Below are 20,944 nucleotides of genomic sequence, written 5' to 3'. Positions count from 1 at the left end.
TCCTAATTCAGAAATCTGAAATCATTACTAACCTACTCTTCAATAACTTTTTCTGTTATTTTTTGACTGTCTCTCTCTAATACACCATAAGCTCCTGTTTACTTATGAATACTCAGCACTCGGCACTCCGGCACACACAACAGATGAACAACGAACACTTGGTGAATGAACAGTGAACGTGTTATTGCTGTTCTATTGTTTTACGCAGAATGTCATTATTTCTATTGTTTTACGCAGAATGGGAGCGAACTACACAGGTGGATTCAGACTGATTATAATAGCTTTCCTTACATATTCCATTGCTAACTCCACTTATCTTTACTCCTCAATCTGTCTTACTTTTTAGTAAGTATTGGAAAAAATCCTTAAGAACTTCCCCATCAAGCAGAGACTCCAAGCAGTCCCATGTGAGATAATCAGATCCATGTCTCACCTGCATTCATATCTTTAAACTTCTGCTTTAGCTCAGTAGGAGTAAAACGATACTGATCAAGACCATCATTCCAATAAATTCGGTCCAAGACTTGAAGATCTCCTCCAATCAGCCAATCTCCTTGTTCCATAACCATCTAACGGCAAGAGAAAGAAAATAATTTTTTTTAAACAGGAATCAAGATCGAAATAAGTAAGAACACTTCTCTCACACAAGTTATATATACCTATAAATTATGCTCATCTTAAGGTTAATGGTAAATCTGTTTGGCTTATCAACTGAACTGGGAATGAGAAATGCTGTAGAATTAGAATACATTTTATAATTTCACAAAGGATTTGTGATACAGCTATCATATTTGCATATGAAATGCAAACAAAATTGAATGAATAATTATAACTTTTTAAGTAACAAAAACATTCTTTTAATTGTTGCTGCATGTTGATTAACAAAAAAATGGGTCACTCTGCCCTCTGTTTTCCAATCCTAGACTTTTGAGCAATTAAAGTAATGATGATGAGAAAAGACAGGAGAAACCAGAGGAATACCAGCTAGTGATAAACGTTACAGAGAAAACAAATAGGGCACTGGGGCACAGCGTCCAGGGAGTAGAGTGAATGGCCTTTAAGGACAGAGGAGTCAGTATATCTCAGCTCCCCTACCGACGATCAGATGGAACCTGAGCCCCCTGGAGTGCAACTGTGGCATCTTAGACGCTGGACTGCCAGCAAAGTCCCATATCTGCCTATTTTTAAAATTTAATTGCTCTTTTCTGTCCTATAGAAGATAATGAAATAAAATCTAGCACACTTCCATGATTTAAACAGACACTATATACATTTTCTAGATATTCAGAGCTACTAGAATTTCACTTAGGGCTTTTATTTTCTGCTGCACCATAAAGCTTGTAGGATCTCTGTTCCCTATCAGGGATGGAACCTGGCCCCAGCAGTGAAAGCAGCCGAGTCCAAACCACGGACTGCCGGGGAACTCCCTCAGTTTCTTTTACAGTTCAAAGTCTACTTTAAAACAAAGGACAGAAATGTGACTTCAGTGATAATATTTCACATACAATACATAAAATAACATGAGGCCCTTCGCGGAGACTAAAACTGCACTGTTTGCATACCAGAAACACAATGTTCAATTCTAAGTCCAGCTTAGATAAAATCACCCTGCTGTGGGCTCCCGCAGCATTCTGCCCTCACATCCTACCTCTAAATGCAAGATCAGTATCTACTCCACCACCAGACAGCATACACCAAGCGCAAAAGGACTGTGCCTGCTGTGCACACCACCCAATGTTCCCAGCACTGGCACCTAGCTCACAGCCTGGTGTACAGGAGGTGTTTAAACAATATTTGCTGAACATCTGTCTGCACCAAAATGACAAGCCTGTATGCTCATCACACAAATGTAAGTTCCAGACTTGATTCTGCAAAATATTCATGGTTCTAATGGCAGAGTTGATATACAGGTAATGCCTCACAGTTCAGCACAAGCATTATTGGCAAATCAAGACAAAACGCAGCAAAGTTTACTCAGGACCTTGATATAGGGGTGATTCTTGCATGTTGTTCCCCACTGCCTGGCACAGCGCTCCTCCTTCCTGTGCTCAAAAAACTCTGGATTGCGAAGAATAGCCACCCGGCGGCCCTCATACATCAGCGCAAATGCCGTGCAGCCGTCCAGCCTCTCTTTGTCTTCCTGAGTAGCCGTCAGGACTATAGGTACTGACAGGTTAATGACACCCCCTGCAGGGCACAAAAGAAGGTAAAGCACACAGCTTATGTTACTCAACAGGTCTCATATCCACCTTTCACACTTCAGCGGACACTCTTCAAACAATAAAAGATTTACTACTCCAGTGATATGTGTCACTGGCCCCTGGCACAGAAAATCAGGGAGAGAACAAGCAACAAATTCAGAGTTTAAAAAAAAAAACAGCAAAAATTAAGAACAGCAATTGTAGCAATACTCTTCACAACCACTCATGAAACTGTCTTTAGGGGGAAGAATCACAGATATAACAAGGAAGAGCAGCTGGTTAAACCTAACATCACCAAAAATGTGCGAGTAAGACTAGGAATTGTGCTTCAGGGCCCTTTCAGGACAAAGGTGAACCCTTGCTGATAAGTACATTTTGAGTGGTAAGTTACTTGAAGATGCTTGCTAGACCTGGGTCTAGATCCTTGAGAAAGGAAGACAAAAACACTCAAAACGTTTTTATTGGCTTTTGATCAGAATGGAACTAATGTCAGCTATCATGGGTGATGAAACAAGTAAATAATCAGTGTCTCCATCTACGCCAAAATATGCTGCTGGTGAGACTGAAGGCACATTCTCGGTTCCCAACCTTTCAAGAGCTAAAAGTGTTTTCTTCTTTTCCCACTCATCATGTACAGGTTAGGAATATAAAATGCATTCTCAAATTCATATGTGGATAATATTTACATATCAAAGAGAAAACATATTTTTTTGGAAATCATGGCATCCCTTCTTGGGGCAAAAGATGTCAACAAAATCAGTGATAACTGCTTGACTATTTTAAAATTACCACCACAAGGTAGAGTTCAAAATGGAAAATTAATAGACAGATTTGTACCACATCCAAGACTGAATCATTACTAAGGAGGCAGTCCACAGTAACTTTCACCATTATTTCCAAGAAGAAAATCAAAAAGTAAAATTCAATCCTTATGTTCTTGTGATAAAGTTTCTTGAGAACAAGGATTAGGAATTACATTTTCCAGTATCTATTTACTCCCCTGGTCAAAAAAAGTTCTTCATAACACAGAAGAACATGGTTGCAATTTTGTCGGGGTCTATGACTTCTTTTTAAATGGAAGTATTGTAGCTGACGTACAATATTATGTTAGCTTCAGATGTACAACACTGTGATTCAACATTTAAATATAATATTTAAATTCAATATTTAAATCATTATGAAATGATCACCATAAGTCCAGTAATCATTTGTCACCATACAAAATTATTATAGTATTATATTTATGCTAATAAGCATATGTCTGTGACTTATTTATTTTATAGCTGGAAGTTTACACCTCTTAATCCCCTTCACCTTAGCCTATTCCCACCCCTCCCCTTCTAGCAACCACGAGTTTGTTCTCTGTATCTACGAGTCTATTTCTGTTTTGTTTGTTCTTTTGTATTTTAAATTCCACATATGAGTGAATTGACTTATTTCACTTAACAAATGGCAACCCACTCCAGTACTCTTGCCTGGAAAATCCCATGGGCAGACGAGCCTGGTAGGCTGCAGTCCACGGGGTCGCTAAGAGTCAGACATGACTGAGTGACTTCACTTTCACTTTTTCACTTTCATGCATTGGAGAAAGAAATGGCAACCCACTCCAGTGTTCTTGCTTGGAGAATCCCAGGGACAGGGGAGCCTGGTGGGTTGCCACCTCTGGGGTCGCACAGAGTCGGACACGACTGAAGCAACTTAGCAGCAGCAGCAGCAATAACCTCCAGGTCCATCCATGTTGCAACAAATGGCAAAAGTTCTTTCTTTTTTACAGCTGAGTAATATTCCTCTGTGTGTGTGTGTGTGTGTGTGTGTGTGTGTGTGTGTATCTTCTTTATCGTGTGTGTGTGTGTGTGTGTGTATCTTCTTTATCCATTCACCAACTGACAGGTACTTAGGTTGATTCCACGTCTTAGTGATCATAAATAACGCTGCAATGAACATAAGGGTGCATATATCTTTTGTAGTTAGTGTTTTTGTTTTCTTCAGATAAATACCCAGAAATGGAACTGCCAGGTCATATGGCACTAGAGTTCTTTACAATTTAGTAACATCTCCTTTACTGTAGTAAATTACTGTTACCAACAGTATACAAAGTTTAAGGTAGCTAGAATGTAATGGCAATATCCTACATATAGATTTCCTTGGCAATTGCTTCAGTGTTTTAAAATAAGAAGAACCAACCTTTCAGCCACCTATTTCAGGATTCCTAAACTTGAACTCCCTGATTCCTTGTCAGAACACCTGGCTTAATAAGCAAGCATGGGCCTCAGTACAGCACAAGTGAGTGACTATGTACACTTTCGGAAGAGGCTTTCTACCATGATCAGGTAGATACGGAATAGGGAAACTGCGTTCGTTTTTTAAATTCATTTTCAGCCCTAATCCCCAGATTGTCCTTCTCCCCCACAATAAATCACAATCAGGAAAACTAAAACTGGAAAGATGATCTCAGGATATACGTAAAATATTCCGTACTGATACAATTTAAAGTGCTATCTCCAATTAAGATGTTACCAGTACTCTCTCTAAACAGTGACCAATCCCTGCAAATATGTGCCTTCTTTTCCACACTCAATGCATCTGAATGTCCAAAGTCTTACCATCCAGAAGACAATCGAAATGAAGACACTGCAAGTACTCCCTCTCTCTCATAAAGCCATTCAGCGGGGTTGCCCAGCCTTCTGCCAAAACCTGCACCCACTGCATATCCACCTAGTAAATGAGACAGTAAAGAACAATGCTCTATTTCGTGTACTCATGAACAAAAGCAGTAACGGTTTTCTGGAGTTTCATTTTGAAAGTAATGGTAACAAACTTCTCAAGAATGATTACAGGTTATACAAATCTAATAAACAACAAGGGCACTAAGAAAATATGTGTTTTTCTTAATAAATTTAAATAACATTTCTAATAAGAATAGCATCTCCTAAACCAGCATTCCTCAAACTTCAATATGTATAAGAAACCTCTGGAAGACTTGTTAAATGAAGACTGCTCCACACCAGTTTCTGATTTAGCTGGTTTGCTATGGGGGACAAAGATTTGTATTTTTAACAGGTACCCAGAAAATGTTAACAATAATGTTCTAGAAACTACTCTCTGACAACCACTGTTCTAAACTAAAACAAACTTTAGATAAAAATACTTACCCAAAGTGTCCCTCACCAATGACATTCATTTTACAAACACTGTATTATTTCTTGAACTTTAAGATTTCTAGTGTATCTGATCAGAATATTAAAGAATTGACAAATTAATGATGAATTAATGTAAACTAGGCGGGGGCTTCCCTAGTGGCTCAGTGGTAAAGAATCCACCTGCATTTCAGGAGATGCTAGCTCGATCTTGGGTTAGGAAGATTCCCCTGGAGAAAGAAATGGCAACTCACTCCAGTATTCTTGCCTGGGAAATCCCATGGACAGAGGAGATTGGAGGGCTACAGTCTATGGGGTTGCAAAACAGTTAGACACAACTTAGCAACAAAACAAGAACAATGTAAGCTGGATATGCTCGTTTTTAACTTGGTATATATATGTATATATATAGCCATGATTCTCAAAAGAGAAAAGATAAAGCGCCTGGCCAAGAGGTGTGCAGTGAGATGTGGCTTACCATGTATTCCCAAAGTATGCTGGCCAGCATGTTCCACTGAAAAATCAAATAATGGCAAAGTACACCCCTCCTTCAATCACAGGAAAAAATTACATTCATGCACCAAATTGTTTCATTTTCAAGTTCTCCTCTTATTAATTTTTCCTAAACCTCTGACACGGCCCCTGTTTGTCTCTACTGGAATCTAATTGTAGATGGTATCTACTATAAACTGAATGTTTATGTCCCCCCCAAATATGTTGAAGCCCCCAACGTGAACTGGAGATAGGGCCCTAAGGAGGTGATGGAGCTTAAATGAGGTCATAAGGCTGGGTCCTCATCCAATAGTCTGGTGCTTGCATAAGAGAAGGAAGAGACACCAGAGCTCGACTCTCACCCTGAGCATATGGTGAGAAGGTATCTGACAGCCGGAGAGGAAGGGAGCCTTGTCAGGGACCAAGTTAGTCAGCACCTAGGTCTTGGACTTCTTTCTTACAGAACTGTGAGAAAAGAAATGTCTGTTGTTTATGCCATCCAGCCTACGGTTTTTGTTGTGGCAGCCCGAGCTAAAACATTACATGATGTAGCCCACGTTTCTTTAATTAATTATTTTTCATACTGCTAAGCAAAGAACAAACCACTGTTTCGAAAAAAGGTCCACATCTGAAAAAGCTACTATCTTTTTGGGTTACAGAGTCTGACTGACCTGGATTCGGATCCATTCATTCTCAGTTTCTTTCCTCTCTCTCTCCCCCTACCCCAATGTGTGTGTGTGTTTATTCAACTGACACAAAGTCTGTTAGTGACAAAATCTGTTGTTCCTTAGTAAAGTCAGCTTTGAGTGACTCTGCTCCCCAGCTCCCCCTTCTCCTTGCTCCCTGCAACATGTCTTAGCTTCTGGTTAGAAACCCAATCACACAAACCACCTAGACAATGTACTCCTATCAGGAATTTGAGTAAGTCTTTGAAGAGTCTTTCTCCAGCCTCAGAAGGTTTGGGGGTTTTATTTTTCTCTTTCTCCTTACTTTCAGGTTTGGCACCTCCCTGGGTGTCTGGGATTTTTACTACACTAGAAAAAAGCTGGGAAATTCTATTCCTAGTGTAAGTTCTTATTTCTAAACCTATTTTTAAAGTATATCTGAGTGATACAATTTAAAATTCTCTAAGATTTGAAAGTGATAAATGATAGTCTCCATTGTCACCATATTTAGTTTAAGCAGTTTCTTATTGGGAAAAACACCTAATGATATTATTAGAGCTACAATACACAACAGAATTATTCTTCACAATATAAGAAAGGGAAAATCAGGGTCTTGGCAAGGGATTAGGAAACATGTTTAAGGGAAAAAAAAATGTTCATTTTAATTATTAAATTATTAAAGGCTTTTTACTTTTTAGAATCCATTCCTTCTGATAGACCTAAAATCTTATATAACCTCTATTCTTTGGTATTTCAAAATAAATATTATGAGTAAAATAAAATCAAAGCCATGGTAATTTGGGAATATGGTTTTATAAATTACACATATTTCGCACCCCGGAAATGGTGATATATACAACTGTGACCACGGCCACTCATGCCCTCAAACACATCAATAAAATCACAAATTCTACAGACCAACATCTATCTATAGGATTAAAGCACTTGATACGAAAAAAGGACAAAGCACTTACTTTATTAATTTTCAATGCTGGTAGTGTTTCTGCATCTGTTTTTGCCAAATGAAGTTTATTTTCTGGCACGTACAGTTCTTTCACTTCATAAGAGGCATCCACAGGTACAATATCCTATACATTAACAAAAGCAAAATTAAATGTTTGATTCAACAATTTAGAGTTCTCCAAAGGGTATGTTAATGAAGGAAGTTAATGTTTCAAAAGGAGACTTTAAAAAAAGTATGAGAGGAATTTAATCAATTTTCCTAATGACGGTTGGTCTACTCCCAAGCAGATAACATCCCATACACAAGAAATCATCACATGTAACCTCCCACTATTGAGTATGAAACAAATTCCCACAGTGTACCATGTATGTCAAAATCAGGCAACCACAAAGAGGTGACCTCAAGTAAGGAATAATGATTAAAAGGACTTAGAAACAAATAAACAAAAAAGGCACTCTAAACATAATCACTATTATCTGCAACATATTATGGAACCATTATATTCCAGCTTCCGTACACATGTTTATCACCAGCGTCACTAACCCCACCTGATTAGTCACGTAATACATTACTCCAGAGCACGTCAGCTCTATTCCCGCCACCGCAGTTTGAAAAAGAGCACTCTCTGACCTCCTATGAAGAGCGTTCTGGAAATTTTATCCCAACTCCAAGTACTCATTCATATCACACTGGGACAAAGCCTTTTCTCATTTATCCCACCAGTATCTATTTGTGATGACCACAAACTTACACACTGCTCTCAGATACTGCTCATCAAGTGACCTTCACAAGGCTTGTTCACATCTGTCATTCTCCTAGGAATAATTATCAAATGTGTTTAATTACTCTAAATTTTTAAAGTCAAACCAAGTAATCTCCATAAGCATATAAAACTGGCACTGATAAGTTTTTCATAAATGTCTAAGCAATGTCTCATTTAAAAATACATTAATTCTCAAGAGAATGATAAGACAAGCCACAGACTGAGAAAAAAATACCTGCAAAAGGCGTATCTGAAAAAGGACTATTATCCAAAACATAGAAAGAACTCTTAAAACTCAACAGGAAGAAAAGAACCCTATTAGGAAATGGGTCAGAGACCTGAACAGACACCTCCCCAAAGAAGCTATACAGATGACAAATAAGTATATGAAACAATACTCTACATCACGTATCATCAGAAAAAATGCAATTCAAAACCACAGTGAGATAACCCTGCTAGAATATACTTATTAGAATGGTCAAAATCCAAGACACTGAGCGCATGCTGACAAGGACGCAGAGCAACAGGAACTCTCACTCACTGCTGGTGGGAATGCAAAATGGTATAGCTGCTTCAGAAGACAATCTGTTTTGAGCAAGCTTGGAGAGCTGGTGATGGACAAGGAAGCCTGGAGTGCTGCAGTCCATGGGGTCACAAAGAGTCAGGCACGACTGAACAACTGAACTGAACTGAACCATACTCTCGCCATGCAACCTAGTCGTCATGCTCCTTGGTATTTACCCAGATGAGCTGAAAACTTATGTCCACACAAAAATCTGCACACAGATGTTTACAGCAGCCTTGCTCATGACTGCCCAAACTTGAAAACAAGCAAGAAGTCCTTCAGTAGATGAATGAATAAACGGCAGTATATCCAGACAATGGAATATTAGTCATTCAGCCCTAAGAAGAAATGCGCTATCAAACCATGAAGAGACATGAAGGAAACTTAAAGGCAGATTATTAAATCAAAGAAACCCACTGGAGAAGGTTACATACTGTACGGTTCCAACTATAGGACGTTCTGAAAAGGCAAAACTATGGGCACAGTAAAAACAGCGGTTGCCCAAAGTTACAGGGGAAGGAGAAGGGAAGAATAGGAAGAACACGGGATTTTCTAGGACAGTAAAGCTATTCTGTAGAATACTACAATGGTGTGTAAATGTCATTACACAGTTGTTACAACCCACAGAATGTTCAACCCTAAAGTAAACTATGAACTGTGGATGCTAACAAAGTATCGATGTTGTTCAGTAGCTCAGTCACGTCCCACTCCTTGTGATCCCATGGACTGCAGCACACCAGGCTTCGCTCTCCTTCACCATCTCCCAGAGCTTGCTCAAACTCATGTCTACTGAGTCAGTGATCCCATCCAACCATTTCTCATCCCCTGTCATCCCCTTCTCCTCTTGCCTTCAATCCTTCCCAGGATCGGGATCTTCTCTAATGAGTCCAATGAACCTACATATTAATGTAGGTCACCAATTATAACAAAGGTACCACTCTGGTGAGGGATGCTGACAGCCGGATAACCCATGTGTGGCAGGGAGGGGAGTTCCTAGGAATTCATTCTCTATACTTCCCACTGAAGTTTTGCTGTCAACTTGAAACTTCTCTAAAAAGTAAAGACTATTTTTAAAAATGCATAACAAAAAAAAAGGTAGTTTGAAACAAATATTAATGGAAAAACCAAGTGTTTAAAGACACTACCTACTATTTTTCCTGAGGAAAAAGTTTGGGAAGAAATTTCAACTAATATTCGGACTTGTATTAATACCTTCAGCAGACGGAAAAAGCAGAGTCAGACATGTGTCTCAAAACTAGATGACCTCATGAAAGCCTGAATGCTACCACTCAAGCAGCCCTTATGGGCCCTGTGAATCTAGAAAGAATTATTCTCCTACATTTCTGTGATATTCTGTTCCTTCAAAGATAGAACATGTGTGCTAAGTTACTTCAGTAGTGTCCGACTCTTTGTGACTCTGTGGACTGCAGCCCACCAGGCTCCTCTATCCCGGGGATTCTCTGGGCAAGAATACTGGAGTGGGTTGCCGTGCCCTCCTCCAGGGGATCTTCCCGACCCAGGGATCATACCCACGTCTCCTGCGTTGCAGGCAGATTGTTTACCACTAGTGCCACCTCGGAAGCTCATAAAGACGGAGCAGCACTGGCTAAGTCATGTACCAAAACCAAGTTCCTCCCGCCAGTAAATTCAAGGCCTCCAATCTTTCTCAGGAGGAACTCAAGAATGAATGAGAAGAGTAAATATGAAGAAAGGAAAAACAAGAAATAATGAAATTAAAAGACATAAATAAAGGAGCACTGCTTGCTACCATACCATGTTCAGCCAGCTCTCTGGGGGCCCTCTGTCCTTCGAGAATCCCACTGCTCAGGGGAAAGCAGAAAGTGTGTGTTAAACACAAACTGTGCACAGCACAGAGAGCTTCATAAACCTTCCACACCTCCTTTTGCAATTAAGCCTGCAGCAGGTACCCACAGCTGAAGACTACTTATTGTGTTTACTAACAGTAAACACTACATGAGGGCCTCAAAGAATAATGGTGAAGAAAGAGAGAGCTTCTATTACTGCTTCCATTTTCTCTTTATAGATATTAATACAATACAACAAGGTAAAGTCTCTTTTTAAAATCTAGCAAGAGAAACAGCTTAAGGTAGTCCATTCTATACTTCTAACTCAAGGAATTATTTTTAATACATTTGTTTGAAATAATAAATTAATTATTTTATAAAGAATAATTTATAATAAATTTATAAATAGTTAAATTCAATAAATAGTAGTAAAGAAAATGTGGAAATGAGAAAAACCCATCACTCTTATATATGGTTATCAACATCATTTTTGTGTATTTCCCTCCAAGTGTTCTTCACCCACAGGTGTTTCATAGAGCAACTGGTAGTTTGAGTAGTTTGTACAAAGTCTATTACTCCATCAACCAGAAAATAAAAATTCAGAATCCATGTTTCCCAGAACAATATAACGTGCATTAAGTGAACTGCACATGCACCCTATATGTTCAATTAGCTTCTTGGGTAAGTGTAAAGCTCTCAAAGGTGCCTTGAGAAACATGCATTTTTGCAAAATAAAGAATTCAAGTCTTCCACAACAAATGCTAAAATTAAAAGTTACACAGTCAGACATTCACTAAGGCTTTTGAGAGAAACAGTATGATAAAATTTCACAAAACACGCTTGAAATTAAATATTTACATGAATCACAAAAACATCAGAGGAACATCATCTTCAAAACCAAAAAGATACAATAAAGCAACAGAGGTCTATAGGTCACTTATTTCTGATTTGGCTTCTTAAGGCCAGAGATCAAATTCTAACTGTGCAACCTTGAACGGGTTATCTACATTTCTCAACTTGTTTCTTTCTCAGCTGTTTAACAACAACAAGGGTATGAGTGTGTGTATGTATATATGTGTGTGTGAGTATATGCATATACGTATATATAGTCACATGGCTGTGTGAAAAATGACTTAAAGTATGTAATCTGTGGGGGCTCACATTTACTGGATGTTAACAACAAAACCAGCAATGCCTTAAGGGTGTCACATGAATTAATTCATTTAATTTTCATGCAATCTTACCTATGAAAGTAAAAGAAACTATTGCTATTCTTCTTTTACAAATGAGGAAATTGAGGCTCAGAAGAGGTTAATAACTTACCCCAAATCCCTGCTACACTGTCTTCCAATGTGCTTAACACACGATAAATACTCAATAAATAATAATTACAGTGTGCTTGCTACATGCCAGGAACTGTTCTAAGCATGCTACATTTATTAATAGAATTCTCAGAACAATTTTGAGATAGGTACTATTTTTATTGCCCATTTTACAGATGAGAGGCTCGAAGCCAAAGAAATTAGGTTATTTTTTCCAAGGTCATATAGTTAATTGATAAGTGCTAGAGCTGGGATTCCAACTCAGGTCCCAATATTATTTTCTTTCAAATAAAAAACTAACAAAAATTTTTAATTAAAATAAAACCTTTACTGTTTCTCCCATAAAACTAAGTTATGAAACATTTTGTCACACAAAGTGCTCTTAGTTTATTTTCATGATTTTATTAAACATTTACAATTCCCAGGGTTTCGGCATGTGATCTTTCTGTGTTAATGAAGATCTAGACAAAAAATAAAGATATTCAACATTTCAGTTACACCTAAACATTTTTATTAATAACAAGTGAATGATTTTCAACAAACTTTCTCAAGCCCCATCACTGCAAATAAATCAAACACCTCCATTCTCACCACTTTGGATCCCTTAAAACTTTAAAAAACAGAATCCACAGTCTGGGAACAAGTGACACAGCAACTCCAGGGAAGAGAAGGATTTCACTGATACAAACAACTCTACCTAAAGCTTTCTTTGGCATCTATGAAGCCCATACTACTTTGTAAGGATGGGATGCCTCTTTCATGATGGGTATTGATGACTCTCCTCCACCCTCACCCCTGCTTTACCACTAACAGTTGTCAGCCATCCTGGAGGGTCAGAGGAGCGCACCCAACAAACTAAATCTTTTGATCTCTGTTGGATACAACAGGGCATTTTTAACCGGATTTCCTAAGCCAGCATCACTAGCATCAGCCCACACATACTAATGAGGAGCAGCAGCTGCCCACTTGGACGCTCCCAGCACAAGGCAGGCTCTGTCCTCGCCTCGCCTCGGATGTGGAATCCCCCTTCTGTATCACATACCACAGTGGAGTATGCACTCCAGTATGTGAATCTGCCTCCTCCAAAAAGAGTTTGTTCAAAATAAGAGCCGAGAATCAACAAATGTTTCTATATATCATGTCCATTTCCTGGCAACCACACCCTAAGTGAAAAACCAAAAGGTACAAACAGTTGGTGAGCAAATCCAAGAAAACTTCTTTGAACATGAAAGAGCAGTATCTCTTTCATAAACCTGGCCAAATTATTTTTTTAATGTTTTGTATACTAATAATGCCATAGCTTTAGGATGAACGCATTTTTACTAACAAGCCATTTTGTCTGCATGAACATAGAGGCTATGATCTTTTTTTTTTTTTAATCAGCCATGCCACATGGCTTACAGGATCTTAGTTCCCCAACCAGGGATGGAACCTGGGACCCTGCAATGGAAGCTCTGAGTCCTAACCGCTGGATCACCAGGGAATTCCCCTATAATCACTTTCTTTTCAAGAAAGAGGGAATTTAGAACTTCTCTGGCAGTCCATGGTTAAGACGCCAAGAAAGAAGGCATTTTTTTTCTTTTATCAAGAAAATAATTTTAAATTATATAAAATGTTAATATTTATTTATCATTAAAACTTTAAAATTTAAGGATTAATTTTTTTCATTACATGGCATATCACAAAATTCTTTCCTTTTCAAAATTCACACTTGGCAATCATTTTAAGATGAATTTAGCCTCATAACTTAAAGATAAAATTCTTCTGATGCCTAACCAATGGCAAAATAAAGGTTTGAGAAGTTGCCACTGTTTTTCTCTTCAAAAAGATACATAAAGCAAGTATTTTTGTAATTAACACACACAGCAGGAATCAACAGGAGCATGGAACACATGTTTGGAGGAAGCAAGTTCTCTGTAGACTGAACATGTAGAGAGGAGAGAACTATCAGGAAGAAAAACTGTTTTCAAAACGTGGACACAGCCAGTTTCTATCACCTGCTACTGAAATATTTTTAGTTTCCAAAACCATGATTAAACATCAAAAAAGATCAAAACCACCTCAAAGTGAGACAAGATATCTGGATAACAGAACATGAAGTCTCTGCCACATGAGCTATCCATTTTATTTGGGATTCATTAGGATTCCCAGAAATACAGCTATCAGAAAATAATGTGTTCTTCTGCAACCTGTACATATAAAACCCTTTACATCAGGAAGCTTCCTTTAAAACAAAAATAGATCACAAGCCAGGTCAGGAACAGGTGTTTATGCACCTAAACCCTTCAGTTCAGTTCAGTTCAGTAGCTCAGTCGTGTCCGACTCTTTGCGACCCCATGAATGGCAGCACGTCAGGCCTCCCTGTCTATCACCAACTCTCAGAGCTCACTCAGACTCATGTCCATCGAGTCAGTGATGCCATCCAGCCATCTCATCCTCTGTCGTCCCCTTCTCCTCCTGCCCCCCAATCCCTCCCAGCATCAGAGTCTTTTCCAATGAGTCAACTCTTCGCATGAGGTGGCCAAAGTATTGGAGTTTCAGCTTTAGCATCAGTCCTTCCAATGAACACCTAGGACTGATTTCCTTTAGAATGGACTGGTTGGATCTCCTTGCAATCCAAGTTACCTCTGATGTTAACAGCTCCACAGTCACCATTTAAGGCTAAAGAGGAAACAGGGGTATACTCCTAGGAGTTCTCATGAATAGGAGGTTAATTAACAATTTACTAGGGGCCTCTCTAGTGGCTCAGATGGTAAATAACCTGCCTGCAACACAGGAGACCTGGGTTCGATCCCTGGGTGGGGAAGATCCCCTGGAGAAGCAAATGGCAATCCACTCCAGTATTCTTGCCTGGAAAATTCCACGGACAGAGGAACCTGGCAGGTTACAGTCCACGGGGTCGCAAACAGTCAGACACAACTGACAGACTACTTGGCTGACTAACGATTTACATGCTACCATTAATAAGGTAGGTCTAGAAATATTCAAATATTAATTTAAATTTAATATGTAACATAGATACACAAAACTTTTTTATTTGATTGACTAAACACAATCTAAGACCTAACGTGTTGTATTCATATCTTTGCTCAGAAACAATTGCTCATTTTTTTCCTGGAAACTGGCTGGTAGAACATCCACTACCTGAAAATAGTAGTCCCTCCCTTCTCATTTTAATGTTCCTAACTGTGAACACATTAATAAACAGAATGACTTCACATTTTAAATTTTTCCTTTAAGTATATTCTGAACTTTTTCTTAAGCCAAATCTGCTCAACAGATTTGAACACTAGAGCGCAATCATTTTTTTATATAACTATTAAATTTCTATTATCTAAACTACATGCATCCCAAGCATGAACACCAAATGACATTCTGGCATCACTTGAAAATGGAGCTGCAAAGTCTGGTTTTATGTACAGTATAAAATCCATTTAGAGCACTAAACCACCATTTCATAAAAAGACAAACCTTTAAATAATTTATAGCACTACTAAATCTAGAGTTCCTAGTAGATTTAAAAACAGTATTTAAAATATCACATTAGATTAAAACCATCAGCAAGAAGCCTACTTCCTTATGTCATAACCCGCCAAGTGAAAATGCAATACCAGCAGGCCATCTAGTGACCATTCAAGGGTTAGGAAAAAACTTCAATGAATTTAAAAACCTTCAATATTTTCCAGTGTCTTCTATCTTCTTAAATAAAAATGTGCGAACCAAAGCACATTGAGAAAATAAAGATGCTCCGACAAAATACTGAAAAATTAAATATACAAATGACTCCACTGTCTATTCCAATTTTACTACTAAGCCATATCAAAAGAGAAATAAGACAATCCAGATGCCAGAACCAAAATACTCTTCATCCTAAACTACCCATTGTAGAGCACCCTAAAAATATTTTTTCTCAGACAGTCAAAATCTGTTCTATATATTAGCAATGATAAAATAAAAATTTATATTATAAAGCATCCACCTGCAACACAGGAGACCTGGGTTTGATCCCTGGGTTGGGAAGATCCTCTGGAGAAGGGCATGGCAACTCACTCCAGTATCCCTGCCTGGAAAATCCCATGGACAGAAAAGCCTGTCAGGCTATGGTCCATGAGGTCACAAAAAACTGACACAACTGAAGTGACTTAGCACATCTGACTCCAATAAACATTTTCCATTTCTTTCTTAGATGGACTGATTACTTTTTTGTTGGTAGTAGAGAATGCTAAAGAAACAATACCTGGTAGAATTCATTCGTTAAGTCTCTCTAAGACTAAGCAACAGATAGAAAAAATTCCACCCATCACCAGGGGAGGCAGCACTTCTCAATCTTGGGACAAATAACTTCACCCTCCTGAATTTGTTTTCTCATCAGTAAAACGAGGAAAATTACAACTACTTCTGAGAGTCTTACAAATTCAATGCAATAATGTTGCTGAAGCGACTACCAAAGGCTTTTGCATATGGTAAGAGTTCAGCTCTCAGGAGTTCTTGTTGCAGGTTTCCACCTCTGTCCATGCCATCCCCTTCCACTCACAATTACATTCTTACACGTAACGCTGGTCAATACAGACCCACTAATAAATCTTCACATCCCCACTCACACACACTATAAACCTATGGAGATTTGGTTACTATTCTCTGCTGTAAAATACCACTGTATTCAACATATTCATTCTTTCCACTCCCAGTCTATATTTGTGACATTTGGCCACCTGATGCAGAGAGTTAATTCATTGGAAAAGGCCCTGATGCTGAGAAAGATTGAGGGCAAGAGGAGAAGGGGATGACGGAGGATGAGATGGTTGGATGGCATCACAGACTCAATGAATATGAGTTTGAGCAAACTCCAGGAGATAGTGAAGGGACAGGGAAGCCTGGAGTACCACAGTTCATGGGGTCACAAAGAGTCAAACACAACTGAGCGACTGAACAACAACCCACCTTTGGAAACCCTAACAAATGTCTTTGTGATGACAGTGAAGTTCAACTGCATTGGCCACTCCTGGATCACCATGTAGACAGTTTGCTATAAAAAGTGCACACTATAGTAAGTCACCTTGTGATCAGGGTGCTGCAGGCAAGCAAACTCCTTGTATCACCATAAACTTTGAGCTGAATGTCAGGTATTCACTGGTTTCCCCATGTGCCCTAATGCTCATTTGAGATTCAACTTTGTGGGAAAGTCAATCAAACGAAAACAAACATCAGAAGAGAAGTAGTTATGTATGTGTGTGAATTTCTTTCTTGAATTTTTTAAAAATTCTATCTCATGTTATAAAAGAATTTATACAGTCATTCTAACTTACAATTATAAATAACGGTTGTGAGAACCAAATATCCAAAATCAAAGGTTGTAAGGAACAAAGCTAGTGGAGGTGATGGAATTCTAGAGAGCTACCTCAAATCCTATAAGATGATGCTGTTAAAGTGCTATACTCTATATGCCAGCAAATATGGAAAACTCAGCGGCGGCCACAAGACTGGAAAAGGTCAGTTTTCATTCCAATCCCAAAGAAGGGCAATGCCAAAGAATGTTCAAACTACCATACAACTGCACTCATTTCACATACTAGCAAGGTAATGCTCAAAATTCTCCAAGTTAGGCTTCAATAGTACCTAAACTGAGAAATTCTAGATGTTCAAGCTGGATTTAGAAAAGGCAGAGAAACCAGAGATCAAATCGCCAACATCCCTTGGATCATAGAAAAAGCTAAAGAATTTCAGAAATACATCTACTTCTGCTTCACTGACTCTGCTAAAGCCTTTGACTTCGTGGTGGTGGTTTAGAAGCTAAGTCATGTACAATGCTTGCGACCCCAGAGACTGTAGCCTGCCAGGTTCCTCTGTCCTGGATTCTCTAGGCAAGAATACTAGAGGGGGTTGCCATTTCCTTGCACTGTGTGGATCACAACAAACTGTGGAAAATTCTTCAAGAGATGGGAATACCAGACCACCTTACCTGCCTCCTGAGAAACTTGTATGCAGTTCAAGAAGCAACAGGTAGAACTGGACATGAAACAATGGACTGGTTCCAAATCAGGAAAGGAGTACGTTAAGGCTCTATATTGTCACCCTGCTTATTTAACTTATATGCAGAGTACATCATGTGAAATGCCAGGCTGGATGAAGCACAAGCTGGAATCAAGATTGCAGGAAGAAATATCAATAACCTCAGATACGCAGATGACACCACACATATGGCAGAAAGTGAAGAGGAATTAAAGAGCCTGTAGATGAAAGTGAAAGAGGAGAGTGAAAAAGCTGGCTTAAAACTCAACATTCAAAAAATGAAGATCATGGCATTCTGTCCCATCACTTCATGGCAAATAGATGGGGGAAAAAATGGAAACAGTGACAGACTTTATTTTCTTGGGCTCCAAAATCACTACAGACAGTGATTGCAGTCATGAAATTAAAAGACACTTGCTCCCTGGAAGAAAGGACAAACCTAGATTGTGTATTAAAAACCAGAGACATTACTTTGCCAATAACAGTCAAAGCTATGGTTTTGCCAGTAGTTGGATGCAAGACTTGGACCATAAAAAAGGCTGAACATCAAAGAATTGGTGCTTTTGAGCTGTGGTGTCAAAGAAGACTCTTGAGAGTCCCTTAGAGTGCAAGGAGATCAAACCAGTCAATCCTAAAGGAAATCAGTCTTGAATACTGGAAGAACTGATGCTGAAGCTGAAGCTCCAATACTTTGGCCACCTGATGTGAAGAGCCAACTAACTAGAAACGACCTTGATGATGGGAAAGATTGAAGGCAGGAGGAGAAGAAGACAGAGGATGAGATGGTTGGATGGCATCACCGACTCAATGGACATGAGTTTGAGCAAGCTCCAGGAGACGGTAAAGGACAGGGGAGCCTGGCGTGCTGCAGTCCATGTGGGTCTCAAAGAGGAGGACACAACGGAGCAACTGAACAACAAAGGACCAAAAATTAATGTTCATGAGGCAGGAATCTGTACTGTTTAATTCACTGCCACATCCACAGTGGTTTGCAACAGTGCCTAGTATGTATGGCACAAAGTATTTGCTAAATTAATTTACAGACTCAATCAGTACAAGCAGAAATACATACTTTCAATGTGAAGTGAAATAATTTCCTTAGGAAAGCACATAATTGAAATCTTTCCCCAAAAGAGGGTGGTACGTGAAAAAGCAACTGCATTAAGGAAGCGTTCACATTTCTTTTGTCACCACCCAAATGAATAATTTTTCAAAAGAAAATTTCTATCTTAAACTAGAATATCGCCAGAATATCCTTCCACTGTAAAATTATTTATATCCTACTTGAGGTGTAATGAGGACACTTGAAAGTAAAAGCCAGAGGCATGTGAAAATGAGTTCTAGGAATTCATGCACCTGGAGTCCTAGACACAGAATCCAATATGTTCATGAGCCGGTTAGCACAGATCTCCGAAATACTCATAGGTTAACTGTGTGAATACAATTAGACGACATATACGCTCAGTGCAAAGACCAAGTGGGAAACCACCATAGTAATTCAAGGGAGAAATGGTTAGAAGCTAAAGTAGAAGAAAGACCACTTTCCCCCAGTTTTAACCATCAAAGCAAATATTTTAAAAAACAAAGCCCCACATACGTGTCCTTTACAACAAGCATTTATTAGACGTTAGTTCCTTATCTATTCCTTTTTCAAAACCTTGAATAAAACTGTCCAATTATGAGACTGTCTAGCAAGCATAATATAGATTAATAAAAGGAAGAACAGACCATAACACAGACCATATAAAAGGAAGAATAATAGGTACAATCATTAATTAAGAACAAACAAATTAGGAGCAAGGCAATAATTAAGGCCACAGAGACTAAGGCAAGCAACAGCATCGAAAAAAGGAAAGAAAAAAAAAAACAGGTAAACACTGTAGTGAAACACATAAAAAATCCAGCTTCAAACCAAACTATGGAGAACCTCGAACACAAGTCACCTTAATCCTATAAACACTGGGAAAAATCAATACATATTTTAGAGTAAATGACAGAAAGGATTAGACTACATTTTAGAAAGATGATTCTGCCAACAACCTAAAATGGAATAAAAAGCATACAGAACTGGAGGTGGGGTGGCCACTTGAGGGAATATCGAGTAGAGCGAGCCTAAAATTACAATGACTGTCAATCCTGCATTTTTTACCACTGGGTTAGGGGGGAAGCAAAATCCTGTGCATAACAGACATCATGTGAGCCTGTAGTTTCACTTTACAGAATCATGGTTAAAAATAAGTCCATACAGTGAAGACTCTTGGATTGAATCAGAGAACTGGAAAGGACATTAGTGGGGAAACTGGTGAAATCCAAATAAGCTTATGCTTTAGTACCAAGGTTAATTTCTCAGTTCTGAGAAACGATCTATGATTGTGCAAGTTATTAACCTACGAGGAAGCTAATGAAGGATATATAAGAACTCTGTCCTATTTTACACTCACAGAAGAGTCACAAAATGTTCTCAAGATAAATTTTAAAAAAATCATTTGACCACTACTACCAAAAAAATTAGCCTCTATGTACAAAAGGGTCAAATTCAAATGATATTATTCTAAGCAGGGCCCCAAAGAAGTGTTTAGGAATTGAAGGGAAGGAAGGAAGGAGGATGGCCATCACCTATTAAGTAACGAATCCCTTTCAAGTGTCTGAACTATCTGCAATTATCTAAAGCCCATGAAATGGATTCAGAGATTCATGAACCAAAATTTTACAATATCTATGTGCATTTTCCTGAAGTTTCATAAAACACACAGAATCACTAGTTAGATGTAAAAAATAGATAGTTCAAACTAACAGAAAATAGAACTATGTCTATCTATCCAACATTGATATGACAAATCTTAAGTTGAAAATACGGACGGGTTCAATACACAAAACATACGAACAAAATTATATCAAAATATAAAGGAAGGAACTTCCCTGGTGGTCCAGTGGTTAACAGTCCACCTGTCAATGCAGGAGACATGGGTTCGATCCCTGGTTCAGGAAGATCCCACACGCCACGGAGCAACTAAGGCCCTG

General features: G+C 38.6%; 1 protein-coding gene across 2 annotated transcripts in view; it reads right to left on the bottom strand.

The window, feature by feature from the left end:
- The window catches only part of PAPSS1 (3'-phosphoadenosine 5'-phosphosulfate synthase 1), a 119,468-nt gene that overhangs the window by 58,062 nt on the left and 40,462 nt on the right, over positions 1–20,944 (bottom strand). For both annotated transcript variants that reach the window (XM_052641967.1, XM_052641968.1), the window contains exons 6-9: positions 7,470–7,583; positions 4,805–4,916; positions 1,982–2,187; positions 434–569 (exon numbers count right to left, since the gene is read on the bottom strand). In XM_052641967.1, coding sequence (XP_052497927.1) covers positions 434–569; positions 1,982–2,187; positions 4,805–4,916; positions 7,470–7,583 — 568 coding nt within the window. The remainder of the gene's footprint in view (positions 1–433; positions 570–1,981; positions 2,188–4,804; positions 4,917–7,469; positions 7,584–20,944) is intronic.

The sequence above is a fragment of the Budorcas taxicolor genome, chromosome 6, assembly GCF_023091745.1.
Source record: "Budorcas taxicolor isolate Tak-1 chromosome 6, Takin1.1, whole genome shotgun sequence".
NCBI classification, from domain to species: Eukaryota; Metazoa; Chordata; class Mammalia; order Artiodactyla; family Bovidae; genus Budorcas; species Budorcas taxicolor.
The sequence above is the reverse complement of the archived record's forward strand: the minus strand, read 5'-3'. Positions and strand labels throughout refer to the sequence as shown.